The sequence below is a fragment of the Podarcis liolepis genome (genome assembly GCF_965112155.1).
Source record: "Podarcis liolepis genome assembly, chromosome: Z".
In the NCBI taxonomy this organism is placed as follows: domain Eukaryota; kingdom Metazoa; phylum Chordata; class Lepidosauria; order Squamata; family Lacertidae; genus Podarcis; species Podarcis liolepis.
Genome location: NC_139570.1, coordinates 7,041,525 through 7,064,547, shown reverse-complemented (window position 1 = coordinate 7,064,547; position 23,023 = coordinate 7,041,525). Strand labels below are relative to the sequence as shown.

The following is a 23,023-nucleotide window of genomic DNA, read 5'->3' as shown; positions in this document are numbered from 1 at the left end:
CTTGCATGCTCCCAATGGACCCCTTCACATGGTATCCATGGGTACTGAACACCCGAATAAGGCTTTAGTGAGAAGGTAAGCATGTGCTTGGTCCAAGAGTAAGGAATTTCTGGCACACAGTCCTAATGAGACCCACCAGTCTTACCCATCTGACCTGCAAGGCCATTTCTGCACAGCCACCTGACTAATACCTAATTTTATCAGGTATGGGGCAGGTAAAAGCCTGGCTCAGGCAAAAGCACTCCATGAAGAGATTGCAAGGCCCACACAAATATCAGCTAATCTGTCAAGTCTTGAGAAGCCCCTGCAAGTTTTCCACAACAGTCAATTACCAGGCTTCTGCCAGGCTTTACAAAGGGCTCTAGACTACAGTACTTCAGCTTGCAAGGAGATAACTTTATGGAATATTCTACTGCACCACCACCCCAAAGATGGGTGTGGAGAAAATAAAAATGCTTGCATATAGAAAACTCATACCAGAGAGAAGCCTAGACTAGAACACTTCCTTCTGATATGTTTGTTTGTTTTTGATATTTTTATTTTGCTATTTTATGCAGGTGTTTGATTTTGGAATGAAGGAACAATAATAGAACCATAGAACTGTAAAGTTCGAAGGGACCACAAAGGATCTTCTAGTCTGACCCCCTGCAATGCAGGAATCTGTCATTTGCATGTGTGGATGAGTCAATTCAGACCCCATTCACATACTCATATAATAATATGGAGTCAATTGGCAGGTTCATCTTTCAGCTAGTATGTGTTGAGGTATCAACTGATGTATATACTCTGTGTAAGGAGGAATGTAGGCACATACACACACACACACACACACACACACAGCCTTTGCACTGCGTTTCCAAAGGCAGGTAAGTAGACACCCAGCTTGGGGAAGAAGGTGTAAATGCTCAGGCAGCATCCTAGAACCTTCCCACTCCTTCCCAAAACAGCATCCTAGAACCTTCCCACTCCTTCCCAAACTAACTCAGCTTTAGGAAGGGGACAGGAGGAATGTAGGACCCTGTCAGAGCCTTCATGCCTCGTTCCCAAACACCAGTGCCTCATTTATTGGAATTTGAGATGGCGCTCTCGGCCAAGCAACCACTGTATACTGACCACTCGCACAACCCCAAATCCACTCCTGCATGCATGTGGGAATTGACTAATGAATGCATCCCAGCAGTTACTTTTTTTGGAACAATGACAGTTCCAATGGATGGACTTGGGAAAGTCAGGAATTCTTCCATGGCTTGGATTTTGAATGAATACAAAGAATAATTTAAGAGTTTTCAAAGAGCACCTCTCACTTGAGGTGAACTATTATAAGCACGCACACATCCAACACACACATCTGAGGCTGCTTTGGAGAAACTGCTGATCTCCAGTGTGATGGAGTTGGGTTAGACATCAGTACAAACCATGGTTTGTTGCTACATCTGAACTGTCCCTATGAAATCCGCTATGCCAAGTACACTAATTAGAGAATGAGCCTTAAACTCTGTATTCAGAATTGAATAGTGGGGAAGATGCAAGTTTTTCTTTGTGTTGGAAGGAATTTTTTCTTCTTCCTTTCCATCTGTGACTAATGAAAAACAAGTTTGACCTTTAAGACTAAGCTGAGCAGGAAAACCTGGGAATGCAGAGTGTACTTCTTGAGGAATGTCTTTCAGGGAGCCAGGGGTTATTTTTTCTTCTTAAAAAACCCACAAATTTTAATACCTTGCTGCATTAATTTGAATCACTCAGATCACTAGTCCAACTTGTCCAGTACTCCTATTCTGACTACGCATATATCTCTAGGTTAGTACTCACAGATAAATCCTAACTTTGTTAAGAATCAATCAATCAATCAATCAATCAATCAATCAATCAGGGGTAGGGGATCTCTGGCTTGTGGCCCAATCGGGCCTGCCAAGTCTTTCCATTTGGCCTGCAAGTACACTTTGGCCAAACTACACACACCTGTTCTATCCATTATGTCATATAAACCTTATGTCATAAGCACCTGACCTCAGGTATGAGAGATAGAGCCAAAGGCAGATTGTGGGTGATCATCAGGACCTGTGAAGCTCTGTGTATGTCACTTTGCAAGTTCCAATGATCAGCTGATTAGTGGGGTAGGTCTGTTGAGCAGATTCAGTTTCCCACCCCTGGTTTAAATAGTGTTGCCAGGGATTGAAGTTGCAACTTAATATGCACAAAGCACAGAGGTGTGACCACTTCCAAAGCATTTTAATCAAATATATGTCTTATACCAAGTCAGGTGATTGGCCTGTCTTGCTCAGAGTTGTCTCCCCTGATTGGCAGCAGTTCTTCAGGGTCTGAGGGATTGTTCATTTTTAAAAATCTAATTCCACAACCTATTCTGAGCTGGGATGTATACATTGCTGTAAGTGGCAGGATATGGAAAGTTATCATTTCCTATTCTTGTAAGTCACATTGATGTCTATGGGAGAAGGTAAGCCTTACCTTGAGATATTTAGGGATGAATAAGAACTGGTAGTTTAGGCTTCAATGTGTCCTGTTTGTTTGCTTGCTTGCCTGCTATATCTAGAAGAAGAAGAAGAAGAAGAAGAAGAAGAAGAAGAAGAAGAAGAAGAAGAAGAAGAAGAAGAAGAAAGCAAGCAAAACCCTATACATTTATGGTAGAAGCACTAGGGATAGTTAGATCTGTCCATGTCGGCAGCAAACCTGTTCAATCATATGTCCATTCCAGCCCATTTTCATTTCTTTTAAAAACAACAGCACATATTTAAATTGTACACATTTACCACTAAAAGTACAACACACTATGCATTTTCTTAAAATATGCATTTCCCTAATACATTCCCACCTAACATTCATGTTTCTGCATTTCTCCCTAAAATACATTTTTTTTCGGGGGGGGCTGAGAGTTGTGCTGTAAAATTGAGAGAAGTGTGCAGTCTGAAGCAGAACTGCCTTCTTATCCCTGTATTAATTCAGGCAGTGAAAATTTGCTCAACTTCTTAAAAATATGGACTGCATTACATTTTCTAGAATTCCTGGATTCCAGGCTACAGTGTATACCAAACACTTGGGTACAACTTCTCCACTGCAAATCCTTGTTGGGAGGATGTGATTTGAAATGCAAGAACAGGCAGATAGCAGGATGGTGTCTGATTTCTTCCGATTCTTTTCTTCATTATATTTCTTATGGATTCTCTTTCCTGGCCCTTTTCTTAGCTTGGGAACCTGAAGAGGTTAGACTACTTCAAAATGAGATTCTTTACTATGGTCGGAAAGGGTATTCATTCAGTGGTCTAACTGCCATTAGCAATTCTCTCAGTAGCCATCAGTGGTGTTGGCCTGTAGCTTAAAAGCAGACCTTCCTTTGAGAACAGTGGGGGCTAATGGTGATGTGGCCAGAGAGGAATGATATCTAAAATGGCTGGATTTCTGCTTACAGAGGTGCCCCTCCCCCTCCATCAAATCTTTCTTTTCCTGTGATCCTAGGATTTGGTTGGATTGTGTTGACACAGTCCTGCGTTGCCCTAGGTATGGCTGAGTCCACCCAGAGCAGGATGGGACCATCAGAAGAGGAGGCAGTCTGGCAGTAAAAGGAAGGTGACAAAGACACACAGACCCCCATGTGCATCTCCTTCTCCCTCCTGATTAAACATGTAGTGGGAGACATCCAGGTCAGGTTGGACTCCGATCTCCCAAAGCTGGATCGGGGCCACTGTGAAGTGCCAGATCCGATGGGGGGCATGTATGCACAACCCTAATATGAGTTTGCAGGGTCCCTGGTTGTACCATCTTGGACTGCAAGAAATAGATTGAAAGTCATGTGTGTGTGTGAAAATGAAAAAGAGACGAGAGTTCCAACTTAGTTTTCTCTCTGATATGCTAATTTCCTAGGTTATGATTTATTTATTTTTATGTTTCTCCAATAGGGAATATTTAGCCAAGTAATCCGATTCCTGCTGTCTAAATTTGTATCATCCAGGAACAGTTGTATTATTTCATTTGCCATTTGCATGAACTAACCTTGAGTATAATCAGAATCCATCAACCTAGTCTCACCAAGAACATATTACTGATTCTTTGCCACTATCCTGTCTGCATTCTTCGCTGTTGCTGACGGCACATGTGTATGTGTGTGCTAGTTATGGGAATGAAAGAAGATTATGGCTACATTTACAAAAGGCATTTAAAGCTCTAAGATACCATTTAAACAGACATGGTCCCCCCCCCCCCGAGATTCTGGGTGCTGTTTGTTAATTGTGCTGAGAGTTGTGCCCTCTTTTTCCAGGACACATCCTCTTTTTCAAGATTAAAACTTCTGTCTAGTCAGATTTTTAAAATTGGGCAATTGTGCTGTTGTTGTTTTTACTTTGTTTGTTTGTTTACAGTAACACAAGAAAAAAAATCCAGTGCATCAGACTCGGATCTAAGCCACCCAGCTAAGCTGGTCTGCAGCAGAGAATCACAACAGAGCAGCATCTTAAACTAGATACATCCTATATAAATCCTTTCTCTTGTGGATAAACTTAAAGGATGCCGGCTCAGCTACAAGATCTTCATGAAGGAGTCTGGAAGGGCAAGAGTTAACACCCCCCCTTCCCTTAAGGATAGTCCATATGTACATTTTAAACAATTTAATAAATTGTTCTGTGCACACTTATGTTCTGTGCACACTTATGTGAACATGAGCCCAAATACTTTCATGTGGCAAGCGAAGGAGCAATATGTATTATTATTATTTTGTCATTGAAAGTTAAAAGCATTGCTACTAGCAATATGTCACAGCTTCTATAGCCAACATATAGTAGGGGTATTTAAAATGACAGTCATCAAAGTGATCCATTGTTAAGAGTAGAAGTCGGCAAATGTGTCCTCTTTTTTGCTCTTCAGAATATGGCAGCCCTAGAAGGCCCCCATTCGTCTTAGAGAGCTACAATTCCCAGAGTTTCCTGTGAAGAGAGGTTGATTCTTAGACAACTCTAATAATTGTAGGTCTGTGAGCGGGGAGGCTGGGTGGGATAAAGGTCTCCTAACAGCTCTCAGCACACTTAAAAAACTACAGCTCCCAAAATTTGGTGAGGAAGCCATGCCTATTTTAAAGTGGAACCATAGTGCTTTAAATGTATTGTGTGGATGTAGTTGAACAGTGTATTATCAAACAACAATTTTTTTTGTCACTATCCTGCCTGCATTGTTAGCTGTTGCTGATGTGGTTTGCATTATAGTGTGGGTGGTAGCGGTGGGAATGACTTATACCAGAGCATATTTGAAGAAAAAGTATTTTCTAACCCAAAAGAAGAAACCAAATATAGCCCCTTCTTCAAATGTCCTGCTCAACTTTATTCTGCTTTTTCAGTTGATTCATAGAAGTCTCATTGCCTTCAACATGCTTACACTGCAGCAAGCTATGTGAAGCTTTAAACTAGCCCTGAGATTATTAGCATTTCTTTTTTTCAGGAGTGAAAATAAATAGACCAATGCCTCTTGCAAAAATAAATGTTTACTTGAAACACTCTCTATGTAAAATTGGATTGCTCTCATAAGACAGCAACAGTAATAAATGCAGAAAGGAGAAATATAGAAAACTGACTCACCCAATGCCTTATATATATATATAAAAACCATTCTCTACCTGTTTTTCTCAAGCTATTTAAGTGAGAAATATGTTTTGTTATACCCAAGGACAGAATCACTTATCAGATGCTTTCAGAAGTCCTCAAACAAGGCGCTCCCTCAAGGTCAGATGCCATTCCAGTTTAGTACTCCAACTTCTGCTAATGGGGTACTATTTTCCTTCTTGAAGTCAATATCCATTTGGAGGACTGTTTCCCCAACCAGCTCTTCCATTATTAAAGTCACTCTAATGGGCTGTAAATGGGGAGGGTCTTCTGGACTCCAAATGCAAAGAAGAAGATATGTTCAAGAGAGTGTTTATGTAGATGTCGCGTTAAGCCATGAGAAGATCACTTGATAAATCAGACTCTCTCACGAGGCCTGTGTTTTGTGCCCTAACATAAGGCTACTTCCTGTTGGCACCACTCCAATTAAAACAGCTTTGACTGCCAGCATTTATAATCAAAAAAATCTCGTGGCTTAAGATTGTTCCCAGTTGGTAGATAAGATATAATCAGTAACTGCAAAAGCTTGAAAATTCCATCCAGCGGGGTCCAGTTCCCTACCCGCATGATAATAAAAGGATTATTATGTCCGGTAACCTATTTATGAAAAGGAAACAGTGGACTCCTTTCAGAAGCCATCAATTGCTTTAATAAGGAATTGAAAGGCTTGCCCTACTTTATATGCTGAGCACCATTCCAGTTGCATAAGGATTTACAATGGACCAAAAACAAAACTGGTTTTGTTGTAAATAAGAGCAATTTGTTGGGAAGAAGAAGGTTTGGGGGGACTTCCATAATTATGTTTGCACCTAAGAAGGAGGCAAATATGATTTAGAGCCTAATAAGGAATTATCAAGCTTTGGTTAGTTGCATGAGGTTCTGTGTTCTAAGGAAATGAATAGGTGTTTGAAGCAGCCAGGAAAAAAGATTAAACTAAAGACACAAACCAAAGCATAGATGTGGAGAAGAAGGACTGATATTAGGCTTTTTAAAAAAAAAATGGCCCAAATAGAATTTATATTAATTTTTTTCCTGCAAATATGTTTGCAAAATGTTGGAGTTAGTTATCCCAACTTGTTTTTAAGCAGCTAGAAACAATGAGCTGACAGGATGAAAATAAGAAATCCTATAGAAAATAGAGTTCCTGCTTATGTAAAGATAGAGGAGAGTAAAAGGAAGATATTGCCTGTTTGTTTTACAAACAGAGTGGTAAGATGTTTGCCCTTGATAGAGAACAGCAAGCCTGAAACATGTAGGAACAAATTTCTATCATGCGTTAGGATGCTCTCCTCCTGGCTTTTCTTTGCTTGTTTTGCATTTTGTGTAGGTTTTGCAGGAGCCGCCTTGGAAAATTGAGAGATGGAGTTACGAGTGTGCCAGGAAAAGGAGAGAGAGTGTCTGTGTTCCCAGGCTGTGTTCAGTCCTTCCCCCTCTTCCTCCTGGGCAGTGCTTAATGGAGATGTGCTGGGCTCAGGAAGTCACAGCATCTGACTGGGGAACTTTTCCACTGGTGCAGTGGTGAAGAACATTTTTGGCTCCACCACTGGCCAAATCTGACAGGTGGGCAGGACTGCAGGGACTACAGGGACACGGAAGCAAGGGGAATGTGGCAACCAGGTTGCACACTGAACAGTACACAAGAAAAGGTGGAGAGTAGTGTTAAGGGATGGAGGTCAAAGGTTTGGGACTTACAGTAAGTGCTGATCCCTGGGTCCCCATGTACTAGTATTATTGCCCTTACAATAGAAAGCAGCATCACTGGGCTGCAGCTATGGACGGGTGTATCTTATCAGTTTTGGTTCCTCATTTTTCCAATATCAAATTCAGTTCTCCACATTTCTGCAGCAGTTCATGACTGCCCCTGCTCATGAAAATTTGTCAGCATTTTAGTGCGAATTGCTCTGTAAAAACATATAATTTGCCCAACACAGAAAACTTTTGCAAAGCAGTTTTCTCTAATATAATGCATTTCTGTGCACATTACTTGATTGGAAAACTGCATTGCAGAATTCAGTGATCTGTGAATTTTGAGGGATGGCTGAGTTTCAGTTCATGTATCATTTCAGAAAGTTGATAATTATGTAGTTTCGCCTTTAAATGTGAACTGAATTTCTGTCCCTCCTTGGTTGCAGGGCATGCTGAAAAGCATGCTTCCAGTGAGACACTTCACCATATCTGTTTGCTCAGGGACCTAACTTGCATATATCATTGTATATGCTCATTCTATGCGAATCTGCATCATGGGCAAATCTGCAGCAAATCTGCACAAGGGACCAGAACAAGACTGGTTTTGTTGTAAATAAGAGCAAGTCATTGGGAAGGAGAAGGGGGAGAAATAAGTCTTTTAAAAACCTAGCAACACTCTTGGAGGAGGGCAGACCTGCTTCCTGTTCTCAGCAGTGACTGTGGCACCACAGCCAATTTTTCAGGTGATGGAGAGGTGATGGGCATCTGGATTTCCACATCCCTACCAACAGAACCCTTTGAGGTTATTGGGAGAATTAAGCAAATGTGTGACTCTCTCTTACGGGAATCAACAAAATGTAATAGATGCTGACATTTGGGTTGTAGCACACACCCCAGTTACATATGCCATACAAAGGAACAAGAGCCACCAACTGCTACTCAGGCAGCAACACCAGCAAGGGAAGATCAACCTGGCGTAGGACTGGATGCTCTCCTCTAGCTCAATGATGTTTTATGTCGCTGGGAAACTGATTGCCCTCCTCTAGCTTTTCCATCCGCTGTCCTTTCCTTGTGGGTCTGTCTTTATACGTTGTAAGGCTGGTGGCAGGGATAATAGCAGTATGTTACTATTGAGTTGTAGAATTACAAATGTATTCCCTCAGTGCAAGGATTTCTGCTTGCAGAATAGAACTTTCCCCTTCCCTCCCCGTGCACATCCTAAATCTGCTCTATGCCCCCCCCCAAACATCCAGAGCATATATGGAAAGGCATAGGGTATGTGTGAGGAGAGGAGTGGGTGGGGAGGACTGTTGCGCCAGCTGACACCTATATCTATCTATAGCTGTATCTGAACCCTCACCATGAGAAGCAAAAGTTAGCAGTTGGGAAGTTGCGTTGCTGAGCATCTCCTTTCCCTGCAGAAGGTCCCAGGTTCAATCCCCAGCATCTCCATGGAAGGCTGTGAATGCCCCCTGTCAGAAAGCCCGGAGAGCTGAGCAGTGTAGATAGTACTGAGGCAGATGGACCAATGGTCTGACTCCTTGTGAGGCAGCTTAGTATGTTCTGAAGAGTTTGGTCATTTCTTCTGTCCAATTAACAGCACAAGTCTTGCCAAGGCAACACCAAAGTAAAGCCCATTGAGTTCAATGAGGCTTAGTTCTAGATAATTTGGTATAGGTGGGAAAGTGAGACAGGGGGACCCAAGTTCTCCAAACAGCACACAGCAGCATGGCAGTACTGGGAGAATCTATGTGTTCTTCATGCATTTCTAACTGGAGCAATTGGTGTAGGTTTTCAGAGGTGTGTGTGGAGAATGGGAAGGTTTTGGATATAAGGATCCCTGATCCAGCCCTTGAGAAAAGGGATTACCCCTTTTGCCTCTACTATCCTGCAGTGGTGAGGAGAGAGGCCTGCTGAGGTAAGATCTCTTGTCTCTGTAAGCAGACCTCTCACTTTCCCTTCAAAGAAATCAACCCAGAACATCCTTAGGGGAGGTTGGTGTTCAACTAAATTCTCCTTAGGGAATTTAGTGGGCCACAGTTAGGCATGCACATTGAGTTCAATGGGCCTGCTCTGAGTAAGACCAACATTGGATGCAGACCTACTGACCCCTGGTATACCCTCCCAGGAATACAGAATTGCTGCCTTGGATATATGTTAATGCCTTCTCATTTTTCTGATGTGTATGGATGACAGGGTGTGCGTATTTAGATTCAGTAAAATCTAACACAAAGGAATTAGACCCAGGACACTCCGTAGGTTTTCTGCAGGGAAAGGGATTTTAATCCAGTTCTACTCCAGACGTTGAAAATCCTCTGCAAGGTTGTCCAAGATTAAACAAGCACTTTCCTTATTCAGGGTGATATATGGAAATACCTACTGGTAGACATGCTTAGCATAAATAAAATATTATGCCTGGAAAGAAAAGGGGGGATGAAGATGCCCCTTCCCCGCAGTTTAAATTTTATCCTCCAGCATGAGTAAGGTAAACTCCTGTCATTAAACGTATAAAAATATCTAATTTTACTGCAGAAAAAAATATTTACAGGTAGAGAGTAATGTTCTCTTAATTAGGCAAATAACCTGGGGAGGGGGAAAATGAAAACACTGAACACTACAATGGTGTTAGGAGCTGCAGTGTAGCAAAGATGGGATATTGGTTGAATAGGGTCCTTATCATGTTAAATGTCTTTTTATTAATGAACTATCACTCCCAACTGGGGCAGCAGAGCGCCCCAACCCACTGGTAATTTTTTAGCTGACTGCACTCTTCCAGGTAAAAAATAACAAACCTGACATGGGGAGGGGAGAAGATGTTGATGGGGGCTGGGAAAGAGTGAAACTTACACAATTTACAATTCAGTCTATTTTTAAAAAAGCCTTTGAACTAGAATCACTTAACAAAGACGGGCTGATTTTTGCTGTCAGTGAAACAGCAGCCCCTTTCAGCTGAATGCAGCCGACACGTAAGAGATCTATTTTTTACATTTCCTTCTTTTTAAAATAATTTCAAAAAGAAAAAATTACACAACACATTAAAATAGATTCAGGTTTCTCAAAGCTAAGCGCAACACTTAAGTAATAAGGTACTTAAAGTGCAAAGGCACTTTAATGCCAAAAAGGGAAAGGAAAAAAGAAGTGACGCCCTGTGGCTGCACTTGGTAATTGAAAGAGCTGTACTGACAATATTATTTACAAAAAAAGGGGGGGGGAGAAGAAACGGTCTAAGTCTGGGGAGGAGAGAATTTTTGGAGAATATCTATTCCCTTTCAAGTGTATGGGAGGGGGGAAACTTCCCCCCAGCATCCTTTCACTGTCCTATGTCCCCACCCCCCACCCCAGAAAGAAATGTAGGCAAAACTGCTTCAGTAAAAACATTAAGGTTCAGCCTCAGTTCCCAAAGGGCTGAGGGATGGGATGTGGAGAAATCCAAGCAATAACTTAAAAGGGACATAGCAGAAAAAGAAAAGCACCCATCATAGCCCTGGCGTTGTAGAAGGGTTGTTTGAGAATTTAAAATGTGGAAACTCTTGAGGATTTGACACATTGCCTTGGTCTGTCAAGTTCGGAATTGGGTTAGTGTTTCCTTCTTTCTTTCTTTCTTTCTTTCTTTCTTTCATTTGTTTCTTTCTCTTTTTTTAAAAAAGACTTCTCCCCTAGCAAATGAATCCTCAGCCCAGCCTTCCCCAACCCTGGCTCCACTTCACAGCTGACTTATGGCAGTTTGTTTTTCCAGAACTTCGAGGTAGTCTGGTTCAGTCTGTAGTTTCTCTTGCAATAAAGGAAGTTCAGGTTTGGATTGCTCTGAAAAATATTTCCGGGGAGTCCCGTACAAAACTGTTTTATTTATCCTGTCCTGGTTTTGTCGCCTTGACTCATAGGAAGGTGTGAACTGTCTTTTGGGGAGGGTGCAAAAGTTATAATGGACCAGGCTTCCACTGGGCAGCTCCTTGACCCTCTCCACTATGTTTTGATACAGCAGCTCTGGTTCCCTCGAAAAGCCCTGTTTCTCCAGCATTTCTGCTGCAGTGATTGTAAATGCTAGGCTGGCAGAGTCCTCTTTCTTAGGCTCGAGATTACTGTAGCTGTACTCATGGAGATTCCTATAGTAAGCCACCGGGTCTCCTTCTTTCTGCATGTAGATGGGGTTCTGGCACATCTGGCCGACAGGAGGTGGGATATAATTATACACATGCCCTTCTGCTTTATCGTGCGCCTCGCTATTGTAGCACCCATACTGCAACTGGAAGGAGCTTACGTCAAGATTGTTGGCACTGCTGGGAACGCTTGGCATACTCTTGCGACGTTTGAGAACAAAGACAAACAGACCAGCCCCGAAACAGACAGACAAAATAAACACGACCAGAAGGCCCAAAATTAAGACAGAAAGAGGGACTTCAGTACGTATTTCTGGATAGGAGCTGGGAAAAATACTGAAGGCCTGTGGTATGTCTGTGTTCAGATTTGGCAACAGAAAAGAAGAATCTAACAGATTGGGGTTCTCAGGGCAGATGGCCTCCTTGCTCAAGGTCTTGAGATGTGCTCCAGCATGCTTGGTTGGAGAGTCACAGATGACTTCATTAATAACAACGGGGGTCCCCAGCTGCTGGTTGTTTTGCTCTGTGACTCTTTCAATCCAGTTCCTCAGCCCCATGATGTCGCAAGTACAATCCCAAGGGTTTTCTTGGAGGTCAATCTGAATCAGAGCTGAAAGCTGGTCAAGGACCCCTCGCACTGGCAAGTATGAGAAATGGTTGTTCCTCAGGTTGAGTCTGGTCAGGGTTGTGCCCCCAAACACATTGTCAGGCAGGGACCTCAGCAGATTGTTGTTCAGAAATAACAGGTGAAGGTTCCCCAGGGCATCAAAGGTACGTGGCAGGATATCCTTGATAACGTTATACTCTAAATAGAGGTACTGCAGGCTATACAGCCCTTCAAACATGGAAGGGTACAGGATCTCAAGGTAATTACCATTGAGATAGAGTCGGCGTAAACTGGTGAGGTTAGAGAAGGCACCTTCTTGAATCACTGCAATCCTGTTGTTTCCCAAATGCAACAAATCCAATGAGCTGTATTCCAAGAGATCTGTTTTGTAGACAGTTTGTAAGTAATTACTTGTGAGATAGAGTTTCTTTGGACTGCTGGGCCTTGGGTGGAGATCAGAGATGTTGCCAATTTTTTTCTCTTGGCAGTTGACATTCAACCCACTGTCAGAGCTTTGAGAAGTGCAGACGCAGCCATTTGGGCAAGTGAGTGGCACAGGGGACTTGGTCTGGTAAACCATGATAGGCCCAAAGATCTGCCTGTCTTTAGACACTGTGACCCGTGGAGTTGGGCGATTCCTTGTTTTGGGTGGGCGACTGGATTTCGGAGCTCTGGTGGCACCAACGGCAGAATTAGTGGTTGGGGGAAATCTCTGGGCGTGTGTGTCAGAGTGGGAGGAATGCTTCTCCTTCTGGTTGGAGTCACCTGCACTTTTTCGTGGGCAAAGATCCTGCCTTGTGAGTTGGGTGACATCTTTGCCATGCAACCGGAACGGGGTCTCGCAGACTATCTCCCCTACAAAGACAGTGATGGTGTCCAGCCAAGCCTTGAGAGGCAGGAGGTCACAGGTACAGTTCCATGGATTCTCCTCCAGCTGGATTTCCATGATGCCTCCAATGTGTTCCAGGACTCCAGCAAATGGCATCATCTTCAGCCTGTTCCCTCTGAGGTCCAAATGGGTTAGCAGGACAAAACGGAAAACGTTGCTGGGCAGTGACAATAAGAGGTTGTCATTCAGGATCAAGACTTTCAGTTTGTTGAGCTTGCTGAAAGCCCCGGCCTCGATGGCACTGATGTAGTTGTAGTCAGCCTGAAGGTACTCCAGGCTCTCCAAGCCTAGGAAAGTGTCCTCTTGTAGGGTTTCCAGCTTGTTGTTGTTGAGGTGTAGCCTCTTAAGGGTCCGAAGGCCTACAAAGGCCCCAGCTCGGATCTCCTGCATGTCATTGTTGCCCAGGTGCAGGGTCACCGCGTTGGAGTAGTTGACAAACTCATTTGGGTAGAGGCGGGTGAAGGCATTGCCATTGAGGAAGAGCTGGCAGATCTTGGATGGTGGCGGCACGAGGAGGCTGACGGTCGTAAATCCCTTGTTTTCGCAATTAATGTTCAGCACGTTCTCCTTCTCCTCGCAAGGGCAGCGGCTCTTGCTGCAAATGTCTTTGGCAGGCTTGCGGCTCTCTGTCGGCCAGATCCCAGCCACTGTGAAGACACTGAGCAGCCAAGCACCCTTCAGCATCTTTATGCTCCGTCCAGCCCAGCTTCTGCGCGGACAGGCAAACCTGGAGGGAAGTGTGGAGGGAGGAAATCAGAACCCTGGTTAAACAACAAGACACTGGCAATGGCCAGCTGGCAAGGTAGAAAATTCAACAGCTCTGTGTGCTAAACTTGGCATGCATTTCAGGGCGTCCTTTCAACAAGAGGGCCCCTGCCACCTTTCACATGTCCCCTGCCATCTTCTTGGTTCCTGACTCCCATCACCTTGATTCCACAGTCTGTTCCCTCTATTATTTGGTCTTCTTTACCAAGCTTTCCTGTTCTCTGCCAGCTCTGCCCACCACCCCTGAACTCCTGGGAAGGGGATCAGAAAGATGTGGGAAGCATTAGCTTGCTAACAGCCCCATGTCCTACTTAACTCTAGCATCCCTGCTCTCCACCCTCCATCAGCCAGGTTGTATACTTCCTGACCTGACAGTTCTCTGGAGTTCCTTTCTGCTTTTCCTCTTTCACCCTCCCCTGAAAATCCATGCACTCCCCACCCCTCCCTTGCCACTTTTGTTCAAGGCAGGAGCTGCGCTCATCCCCCACAGCTTTACCCAGCTAGCCCTGCCTGCTTCTTTCCGCCTCCCACATTTTCACAGCAATCAAAAGCTCTCAGTGCTGTGGAGTAGACTCTCAGCCCCATAATTTCCATCCCGATCACTTGCTACCAATCCCATCAACTCATCAAGAGCTGTAACCAACGCCTTGGTTGGGTCCTGTCATCTTCCAGAAGAGCAGGAAAAAATTAATCAGAGAAAAGAAATATTGCCTCTTTCTTTCTTTCAATCTGTCTGTCTCACTCTTCTTTCCTCCTTCTTCTTCTTTGTATATAATTCAATTACTTTCTAGTTTACCCAATAGGAAGGCTGAAGGAGGTACGTGAGTGTAATGGAATTGATGTTCCCCCCACAAACACTTTAAAAAATGTTCTATGAACCTTGCAGACCCAGGAACCTTTTGTTCTTAACTCTCTCCCTCCAAAATTTCAATAGGATTTCAGCAGAGCCTTAAATTACCTGACATAGATGGTTATTGGGGGTGGGAACTGAAGTCCACTCCACTTCTCTCACCACATGTTTGATGACTGTAGACCTTGCTGCTGTAAACCTTTTGACCTTCTTTGCTCTCTTCACTCAATCTTTTCTAAAACCTATTCCAGCATTATTATTTTTGCACCTCTAGTTCAGGGAAGGGAAAATCCAAAGGAAGCATCATATCCTCTTCCACCTCTTCAATAAATAAATACTGTAATTGTTTAAAGAAAATCAGACATCTGAGAATCCCGACAAAATCTAAGCATTTGAGAACTCTGCACCCCTAAACTCTCCTCTACCCCCCCCCCCGATTTTCTGTACAATTGAAGCATCCTCACACCATGGGGGAAGGAGAAAGCTGAAGGGGCCAAAGTCAGCTTCAGACACCCAAAACTGAACTCTCCCCCCCTCCCCGTGCCTCTCCCCTCCAAAATCATTTTTCCTCCTGAACTCTCCAGTGCCCTGCGCTTCCTTTCAACCACTGCCTGGCTCCTCTTCCGCAGAGAAAACAGGGGTTGTGGGGAGATCAAATACGACTTGAGACCCCTTCTAGCTCTCCACCGCCCCACATCTCCCCCAGATCCCTTGTCCTTCTCCACTTATGTTGGTTTTCGCAAGGTCAGGAATACGACAGAAATAATACACCGCCACCCCCCTAAAAAAACCCTCTAGCAGCTTCGGGTGAAAAGAGCCGAGGCGGAAGCGGGTTGGGGGGGGCGTTGAAGGAGGCAGGCATGCTGGCGCCAGAGCCAAGGGCTGCGGTACTCACTCATCAGGAGGAGCGGAGCCAGCCCTCCTTCGCCTCTTCGCGCAGCCACGACGCCTTCAGCATCCTCGCCTAGGAGCCGGAGGAAGCGAAAAGCGCGCCTCGTAAGAAGGTAAGGAAGGACCACAGACGGGATGTTTTTTTTCCCCCTCCTCTGTGACTCTCTCTCCGGGGGATGCTCAGCGGGACCTTTGCAAAGCCTCCCCTGCTGAATCGACTGCTGGGATAGGCAAGGCTGGGAGGAACCGGTAGACGAGGCGTGGGCAACCGGGAGAAGCAGGCAGCAGCGCTCGCTTCTCGCTCTCCAGCTCCGACGGCTGCCAAAGCACTTTGAATGGGCAGCCTTTTGGCAGGCTCGCCTTGGACCGAGCTGGGGGCTGACGTCACGCGCGGGGATGGTGTTGCTGGGGCAGCCGGGGAAACACGGGGCGGAGACTCTTTTTTTGTTTGTTTGGTTAAAAATATATTAATAATAAAAATAAAGGCTAGATCCACCCCCCCACACTCCTGTCGCTCCTCTTCCAGACTGGCACAAACGACTGAGATCTTCCAAGGCTCCAGGGTCTCCTTCACTCCTGTGGACCATCATACGCGCGCACTCACCCTCCTCCGGGAAGGGAGGAGAAAGGCAATGAAAGCGAATTATGGACTCTGAGCGTGACGGGGGAAGAACTGCACCCCCCGCCCCAACTCCACTTCTGTGCTGTTGGCAGAATTCGATCGCGGCTCTTCAAAGAGCCTAAAGAATCGCTCCGCTGGATCAGATCAAAGGGACAGATCTCTTTCCCCCACAATAGCCAACCAGATAGGAACGACAAGGAGCTGTCTTATACTGAATCAGAGCATTAGTCCATCTAGCTCGGCATCGCCACCACTAATACCAAGTTCTCCAGGGTTTCAGGGGGGGGGGGCGGGCTGTTCTCCGCAGCCCTACCAGGCGATGCTGAGACCTTCTCTGGGACGGAGCCTGGGACTTTCCTGCATTGCAGGCGGTTGGACTAGATGACCCTTGGGTCCCTTCCAACTCTACAATCCTATGATTCTATGATTCTCCATTCAAAGCAGATGCTCTACCACTTTGCGCTATCACTCCTTCCCTCCAGCAAGCCCACAAGCAGGGTGTGAATGCAGTAGCTGCTGTCCCTCAGCTCCTGGGACTCAGTGGTACCACTGCCAATGAATCTAAAGTCTCCATTAAGTATGCTGGTAAATGGTCACTAGCTGAGGCCTATCTTCCATGTGTCTGTCCAATGTCCCTTTTAAGGCCTCTACACCAATGCCTAGCCATCACAACATCTTGGCAAATTCCATAAATGAACTATGCTGCATCTTGCGTGTAAGTCATTTCTTTCTTCTAACCTGAAACTATTGACTATCCATTTTATTGCTACACCATGCTACCTCCTCCTCCATCCTTCCATTATTGTCTGTCTCTTATTTATCTTTCCCACTTATTTTCCATCTTCAGTCTCCCCCCCTCCCACGCACCTTACCATTGTCAACATTCTCCTGCTGTTGACTAGAAAAGATCAGTATGAATGGGCTATCACAGATCTCTACCTCTGCAGAAAGAGTTTTCCTTTCAACTCCCATCATCCCAAATGCTGTTTGATTGAGTCAGTTCACACATAAATCATTTATCCATTCATTCAGAAGAATCATATCCCACCTTTTGGCCTAAAGAACCACTGGGAAGCTTACAACAGTTTGAAGTAATGTATGTGTGCGCAACACATACATAATCCATACAACCTAGCACCAGCTAGCCTTTTGACTGATTGATGAGGCAGAACATCATTACAAGCAGTGTACACACACACACACACACACACACACACACACAAACACACACACGCAATGTTTAGAGGTACTCTCATTTTCCTACTCAAATTGAAATACTGCCCCTCAGTGAGGCCAAACTTAGATTCACAAAATGCTTAGGGGTATGCATACCCCTGCGTTCCCCCAGAAAAAAAGCACTGATTACAAGTGTAGAGAAATCAGGGGCTGTGGATGTGCTTCACCAACAGCTAAAGGCAGGACTGGGAAATATCCTTGTTTGGAGAGCTGCTGATAGTAAGTGTAAATGATACTGAGCTAGAAGGATCAATGGTCTGACTTAGTATATGGCAGTTTCCTGTGTTCCATCTGGGAATACCATAGCTCAGTAGTACAACATCTGCTTTGCATGAAGAAGAATCCAGATTCAGCAACTCTACGTAGGGATGAGAGAGAGATGTACCTCAAATCCTTGAGAACTGCTGCCAGTTAGTGAGGGCAGCACTGAGCTAGATAGACCAATGGTCTGGCTCAGCACACAGCATTGAAATATTTTGCTATGTATGTGCAGCCCAAAATCTTCTAGATATGGACTGTGTCACTGACCTTTTGTAGTACTTGATGCATCATTAACAGTTTGAGTGTTTACTTAGCATCACTCTCTGCCCTGGATGTTTATCATGGCCAATGCACACATCATGGTATGCCGTACATTATGATAAACACCAAAAATGTTTAGTGTACACCAAATAAGGCAATCAGAAAACATTTCTCTTACACAGATAAATGCCCCTCTCTGCCAAGTGTACATTTGTTGGCACACCTAGCTTTTACTACTGTGTCATGAGTGGATTGAAGCAGTCCTTAGATACCCAAAATGAAGCCAAATCCACCACAAACAGAGATGCTGCCTGAAAACCTAGATTAATTCTACTGGTGATTTCCATTAATTGAATCCAGTGCTCTTTTCTTTTTTCTTTAAGAAAAAAGGGTGCCAGTACTCTGGTACATTGTGAAGCTGTTAAAGTAAGTGCCACACCTTTAACATTTATTTTCTTTTGTAGGGGAGTACTGCATACCCCTCAGTACCCCTAAAAAAAAGCACTGACTGCATCTAAGGGATATAAATATGATCTCAGTGCAACACAACAATACATAAAACACTGGTAATCTTGAAGCACCATCTGAAACCATTCTTATCTCACCAAACATTAGCTGGTTCCTTACACACTGCTTCTGGGAAGGTGTGTGTGTGTGTGTGTGTGTGTGAGAGAGAGAGAGAGAGAGAGAGAGAGATTTTGAATTGCTGCCTTTCTATATATTAGTATGATTCTAAAGGCTGTTGTAAGTCACCCAAATCCCTGCTAAATCAGACCAACAGCCCACTTAGTCCAGAACTGATTTTCAACAGTGATTATTCAGATGTTATTTGGGCTGCTCTGGCTAATGTAACCTGTGTATCTTACACCAGTGTGGCTTTGGTAAAGCTCTGTGCATTTTAAAGTTCCATTAGAACTGGAGTTGTAATTCCTCTGATGCACTATTAAAGCATATCAGTACACAGACAATAGAAAATTCATATGACATGGTCCTAAGTCCAAGGTGTGATGATGGTCACTTGCTTAGCTGGCGTTAACAAAGAGTACTAGACAAATTCTAGATGGGTTGGCTATGTGGAACTTTCACATACAGGTACAATATACCAGGGAATAATACCAGATGATGAAAGCAAACCCTGCTTGCAAATTCACCAAAACACCAAAACACAGTAGTGGCAGATTAAGGGCAGCACAACCAGTTCCACCACGCTGGGCTCCAAGCCTAGTGGGGCGCTGCAGGGTATCACAACTATGACATAGTGAATTGAGCAGAACAGAAGGCAAGAGGTGGGGGGGGCTAAATTTTGGCCTTTCACCCTGGCATTTCTGAAGGCACGTGAAGCTTGAGAAACACAGTCGCGGTCTGCAATGCTATGGCGTCCTAAGAGGCCACTCCCACTGAGCTCAGCTGTGACTTCTGCTCTCACTTCAGCATATATCTGTGAAGTCAAAAGACAAGAAGTGGAAGAGGACCATACTTGTACCTGCTGCCTGCTGCCAGCATGTGAGAGATGCTCACAGTTAGGAAAGTTCACATAACTTCATATTTGTTCATCTAGCCCAGAGTGGGGAATCTATTCAGTTGGAGGGCTGCATTCCTTTCTGGGCAATACTCCAATGGGCACATGTCCATGGTGGGTAAGGCCAGAGGCAAAAGTGAGCAGAGGAACAAATGAAAATTTCACCTTTCTGCTTTAGACTAGTTTCCAGAGACACTCATGCACCCCACTCTGTTATCCATTCAGACAAGCAAGAGTCAGTATCAGAGTTCAAGCGCACATTCCATTCAGGCAAAAATACAGAGTGTAAATCATGGACCAGGGAGGGTCGGGGGGTATTAAAAGGGTCAGATGAAGAGGTATGGTGGGCCATATTCCTACCTCAGGTCTAAGGTTCAAGCTAAATATTGTCTACTCTGGAACATACTGGCTCTACAGGCATAGGACTTTCTCATTATTACCCTTATTCTTTTTACCTGAAGATATCAGTGACTGAACCTGGGATCTTTTGCATGCAGAAACAAAAACACCATGTACTCTACCACTGATCTATGATTCATCCCTCTTCAGTTAGGCAAGAGGACATGTCTGTTAAATCTGTTTAATAAGGAGTTTAATATTTTCATCTTTCATGTATGTTAGTTCACTATTCTGTGCAACAGCAGCCCTATATGATAACCCTTTTCCACCACAACTAAGATGCAGAGTTGACAGGCTGGCCTATGCAAAAAATTCCCTGCACAGGTTAGACTTGAGATCAAATGCAAAGGAGCACCTGAACAGGCAGCTGCCCTGTACTTAGGGCACTGAGTCTCAGAACAATGCAATATTTGTTTGTATGGAGAAACTCCATGTCCCTGGGGGCCCCATGAGGACTTCTGCACTCCTTGTACAGTGATGGTATTGAAGAGAGAATTTAAGCAATCACTTAGTTTTTCTTCTCAATCTCACATTCCTTCCATGCAGCTGTTAAGGGTAGTAGGTCCATGTTCTCTTTTGCTTCTGTTCATGTAAAATACAATGGAATGGGATCTCATCTAAGATAAGTAGTCTAAATTAATCATTTTTCTTTACCCTTTCACAGTAAACTTTGACTGCTGGGACACTGCATTTCAAGTGTTCATAGCCAAGGGCACCCAGAGATGTTTTGGGCTTTAAGGAACTTGAATGCTTAAAACAGCATTGGACAGAGTTTCTGGGCCATATGTGTGCTTTAGTCATGTGGCAGGTAGGGTGCAGATTGATCCCTATATTGCCCTGTGGAATATTTTAAAATCCTTCTCCACTGGATCAACTGATGGAAAAAAAAAAATCAGTTTACTTATTGAAAATGCACAAGGATGAACTGTAACCTGCTTCATTGGACCATAGAGAACTTCTGAGCCTTGGCATTCTCTCACTGCAGCTTAAGCCGCTGGCAGACCCAGCAGGTTCTCTTAGGGCTCCGAAACCTGCTGTCTAGCCAGTGATCTTTCACAACATAAAAAAGCACAGGAAGAAAAGAAATGCTGGTGGTGGGTTGGTGGGAGAGCTTGGTGCTGCGTCTTTGCATTGGATACAACAATTGGCCCAGAATCCTATTTTGGCTACATTTTGAATGTTGCAGTGAGAACTGGGTGGGGGAGCAAATGTGTGCACAGATGGAAAACATAGTGCAATTTGAAAGTGCCAGCTTCCTGCCAATATTCATTTTGGATTCCCCATTCCAACCCTATTCAAATGCTTGCTTGAACTTTTAAAAATCTGCTTGTATTGGAGTTTCCACATGCAAATCCTAGACTCAGTGAATATAAGGGTGAGACATTGCTTTTGCTTCTTACGTTGTTCTGTTGTTTAATTGATAACTATCTAGCAAAGGGCCTTAGACTGGAAGAATACTATAGGAAACTGCCTTATCCAGAATCAAGCCATAGGTCCATCTATCTCAGTCTGGTCTACAGAGAAAGTTGGTGACTGTCTTGGGAACATATATAACAAACCAGCTAGTGCAAATAATAATAATAATAATAATAATAATAATAATAATAATAATAATAATACCCTGTCCATCTGGCTGAATTTCCCCAGCCACTCTGGGTGGCTAGATAGACTGCTGATGGGGGGGGGCATTTGGCCATCAACTATTTAAACATCTGCATTGGCTGCTTATCGACTATTGAGCCTGATTCAAGGTCCTTGTATTAATTTACAAAGCCCTGAACTGCTTAGGGACTGCCTGAACTGTTACATCCCAGCTTCATCACTGAGAATACTTGAAGGAGCATCACTGGTCATTCAACAAGTTCACAAGACTGATTTGACAGCAACAAGAAATTAAGCCTTTAGTTTCATTGGTTTTGTCTTGTGCGATACTTTGCCAATAGAGATTCAGGATAATTGTATTAAAATGTCAACCTACAGATTCATTTTTCATTTTAATGCATAGCTCACATGATCTATATCATTTTAAAGATAATCTTCTGAAGTTTCAAGATCTGGAAACATGTAAGTAAAACAACCAGAAATGTGACATGTGAGATGACTCAGAATTTCTTTGGTCCCCCCCCCCCAAGTTCAGTTGAAAACTTTCCAAGAAAACTAACAAGATCAGAGGAACTTAAGACAATGAAGCTTACATTGGCTGAGCCTACTATGTTAGTCACAAACATACATACCACTCTTCAATAAATGAAAAAGCAAAACACACAGACCATATGTTTTAACATTATTCTTTAAGATTCTTAGCATTAAGAAAATGTATTATGATGTTAACTGAAATGTGTTTGGCATGCCACATTTCTCATGATCAATATAACACAACAATGGTGAAACTTGCACAGCATAAATGTGTTGCCACATGTGACATTTAAACTTCTTTTAGGACTGTTGTAATTTCTTCCCTAAAACCTTAATAATTATTAGGGGAGCAATCCTATGCACTAATGCAGGGGTATGACTTCATCATCCCGAGAGGCGCACCCCATTGTCTCTCAAGACAGATGGTTGCCAACAACAAAAATCTTATGCAAAAGAAACTGGTGTAAAGCAAGCTGGTGTGAGTTAAGCCAGAGTAAACTTACAACATGTCCAAACTCCATTCAGCAGTGGGGCTGCTGCACTGCCTAAGCCTGGAAAAGGGGAAACACATGTTTAAAATTGTGATCTACTGTATGCTGGGTTGCCAATCATTTGACTGAGCTGAACACGCTTGAGATCCAGCCTAAGCCCCTCTGTGGTCTTGTCCCCACTGCATGCCTGGAAGACGCCCCCTTTTCAGATTTACACTAGTCTCAGCTCAGCCGGCTTGAGCTCAAACATCTAAGCACCAGTTGAAGTGGCATGATCAACCTACACCAGCATGTCTCTAGCTGAGCCTGGATTGGGGACTTAATGCTTATGGAGACCCACTGCATCCTAATTTAAAATAAACACTACAAACACCAGAAATATTGCCTCTGTGATAAATGTAATAAACCTGGAAGAAAGCGCAGAAGCAGAAACAGCTACGTAAGTACTGTTGTCAGCTGGCAACATTGTTATTGTTGAGTGTGAGACTAGGAAATTGAGAAGAAAGGGTTGTTGTTTTTAGCCAGACAATGCAATATGATATTTATGAGTATGAAATTCTCGTTTTTTTAAAAAAAAAGGGGGGGGACTTCTGTGACATTTGTCTTCACTGCAAATGATAAATGTGGGGTTAAAAAAACCAAATCACCAAGGGGTTGCCATAGCTAAGTGTAAATTCCCATGGGTAGTAACGCTTCCCACATAGGTTTGGTGC

General features: G+C 43.8%; 1 protein-coding gene and 1 long non-coding RNA gene across 5 annotated transcripts; one reads left to right on the top strand and one right to left on the bottom strand.

The window, feature by feature from the left end:
* The first annotated feature begins 1,300 nt into the window (after positions 1–1,300).
* LOC310698939 lies at positions 1,301–10,912 on the top strand. The gene is made up of 2 exons (XR_014521842.1): positions 1,301–8,902; positions 8,938–10,912. It is a non-coding gene; the product is annotated as an uncharacterized lncRNA (long non-coding RNA).
* On the bottom strand, positions 9,543–15,746 carry SLITRK2 (SLIT and NTRK like family member 2). 4 transcript variants are annotated; one of them, XM_083486366.1, is made up of 3 exons: positions 15,386–15,746; positions 14,603–14,831; positions 9,543–13,606 (listed from the first exon to the last, which is right to left on the bottom strand). In XM_083486366.1, exon 3 carries the CDS (start codon positions 13,561–13,563, stop codon positions 10,990–10,992), a length of 2,574 nt encoding a protein of 857 aa, XP_083342492.1. In that variant the 5' UTR covers positions 13,564–13,606; positions 14,603–14,831; positions 15,386–15,746; the 3' UTR covers positions 9,543–10,989. The 4 variants fall into 4 exon arrangements, with proteins under 4 accessions (XP_083342492.1, XP_083342491.1, XP_083342494.1 ...); XM_083486365.1 differs by having other exon boundaries at positions 15,390–15,746; XM_083486368.1 differs by having other exon boundaries at positions 14,603–14,815; positions 15,390–15,746.
* Between the last annotated feature and the right edge of the window lie 7,277 nt (positions 15,747–23,023).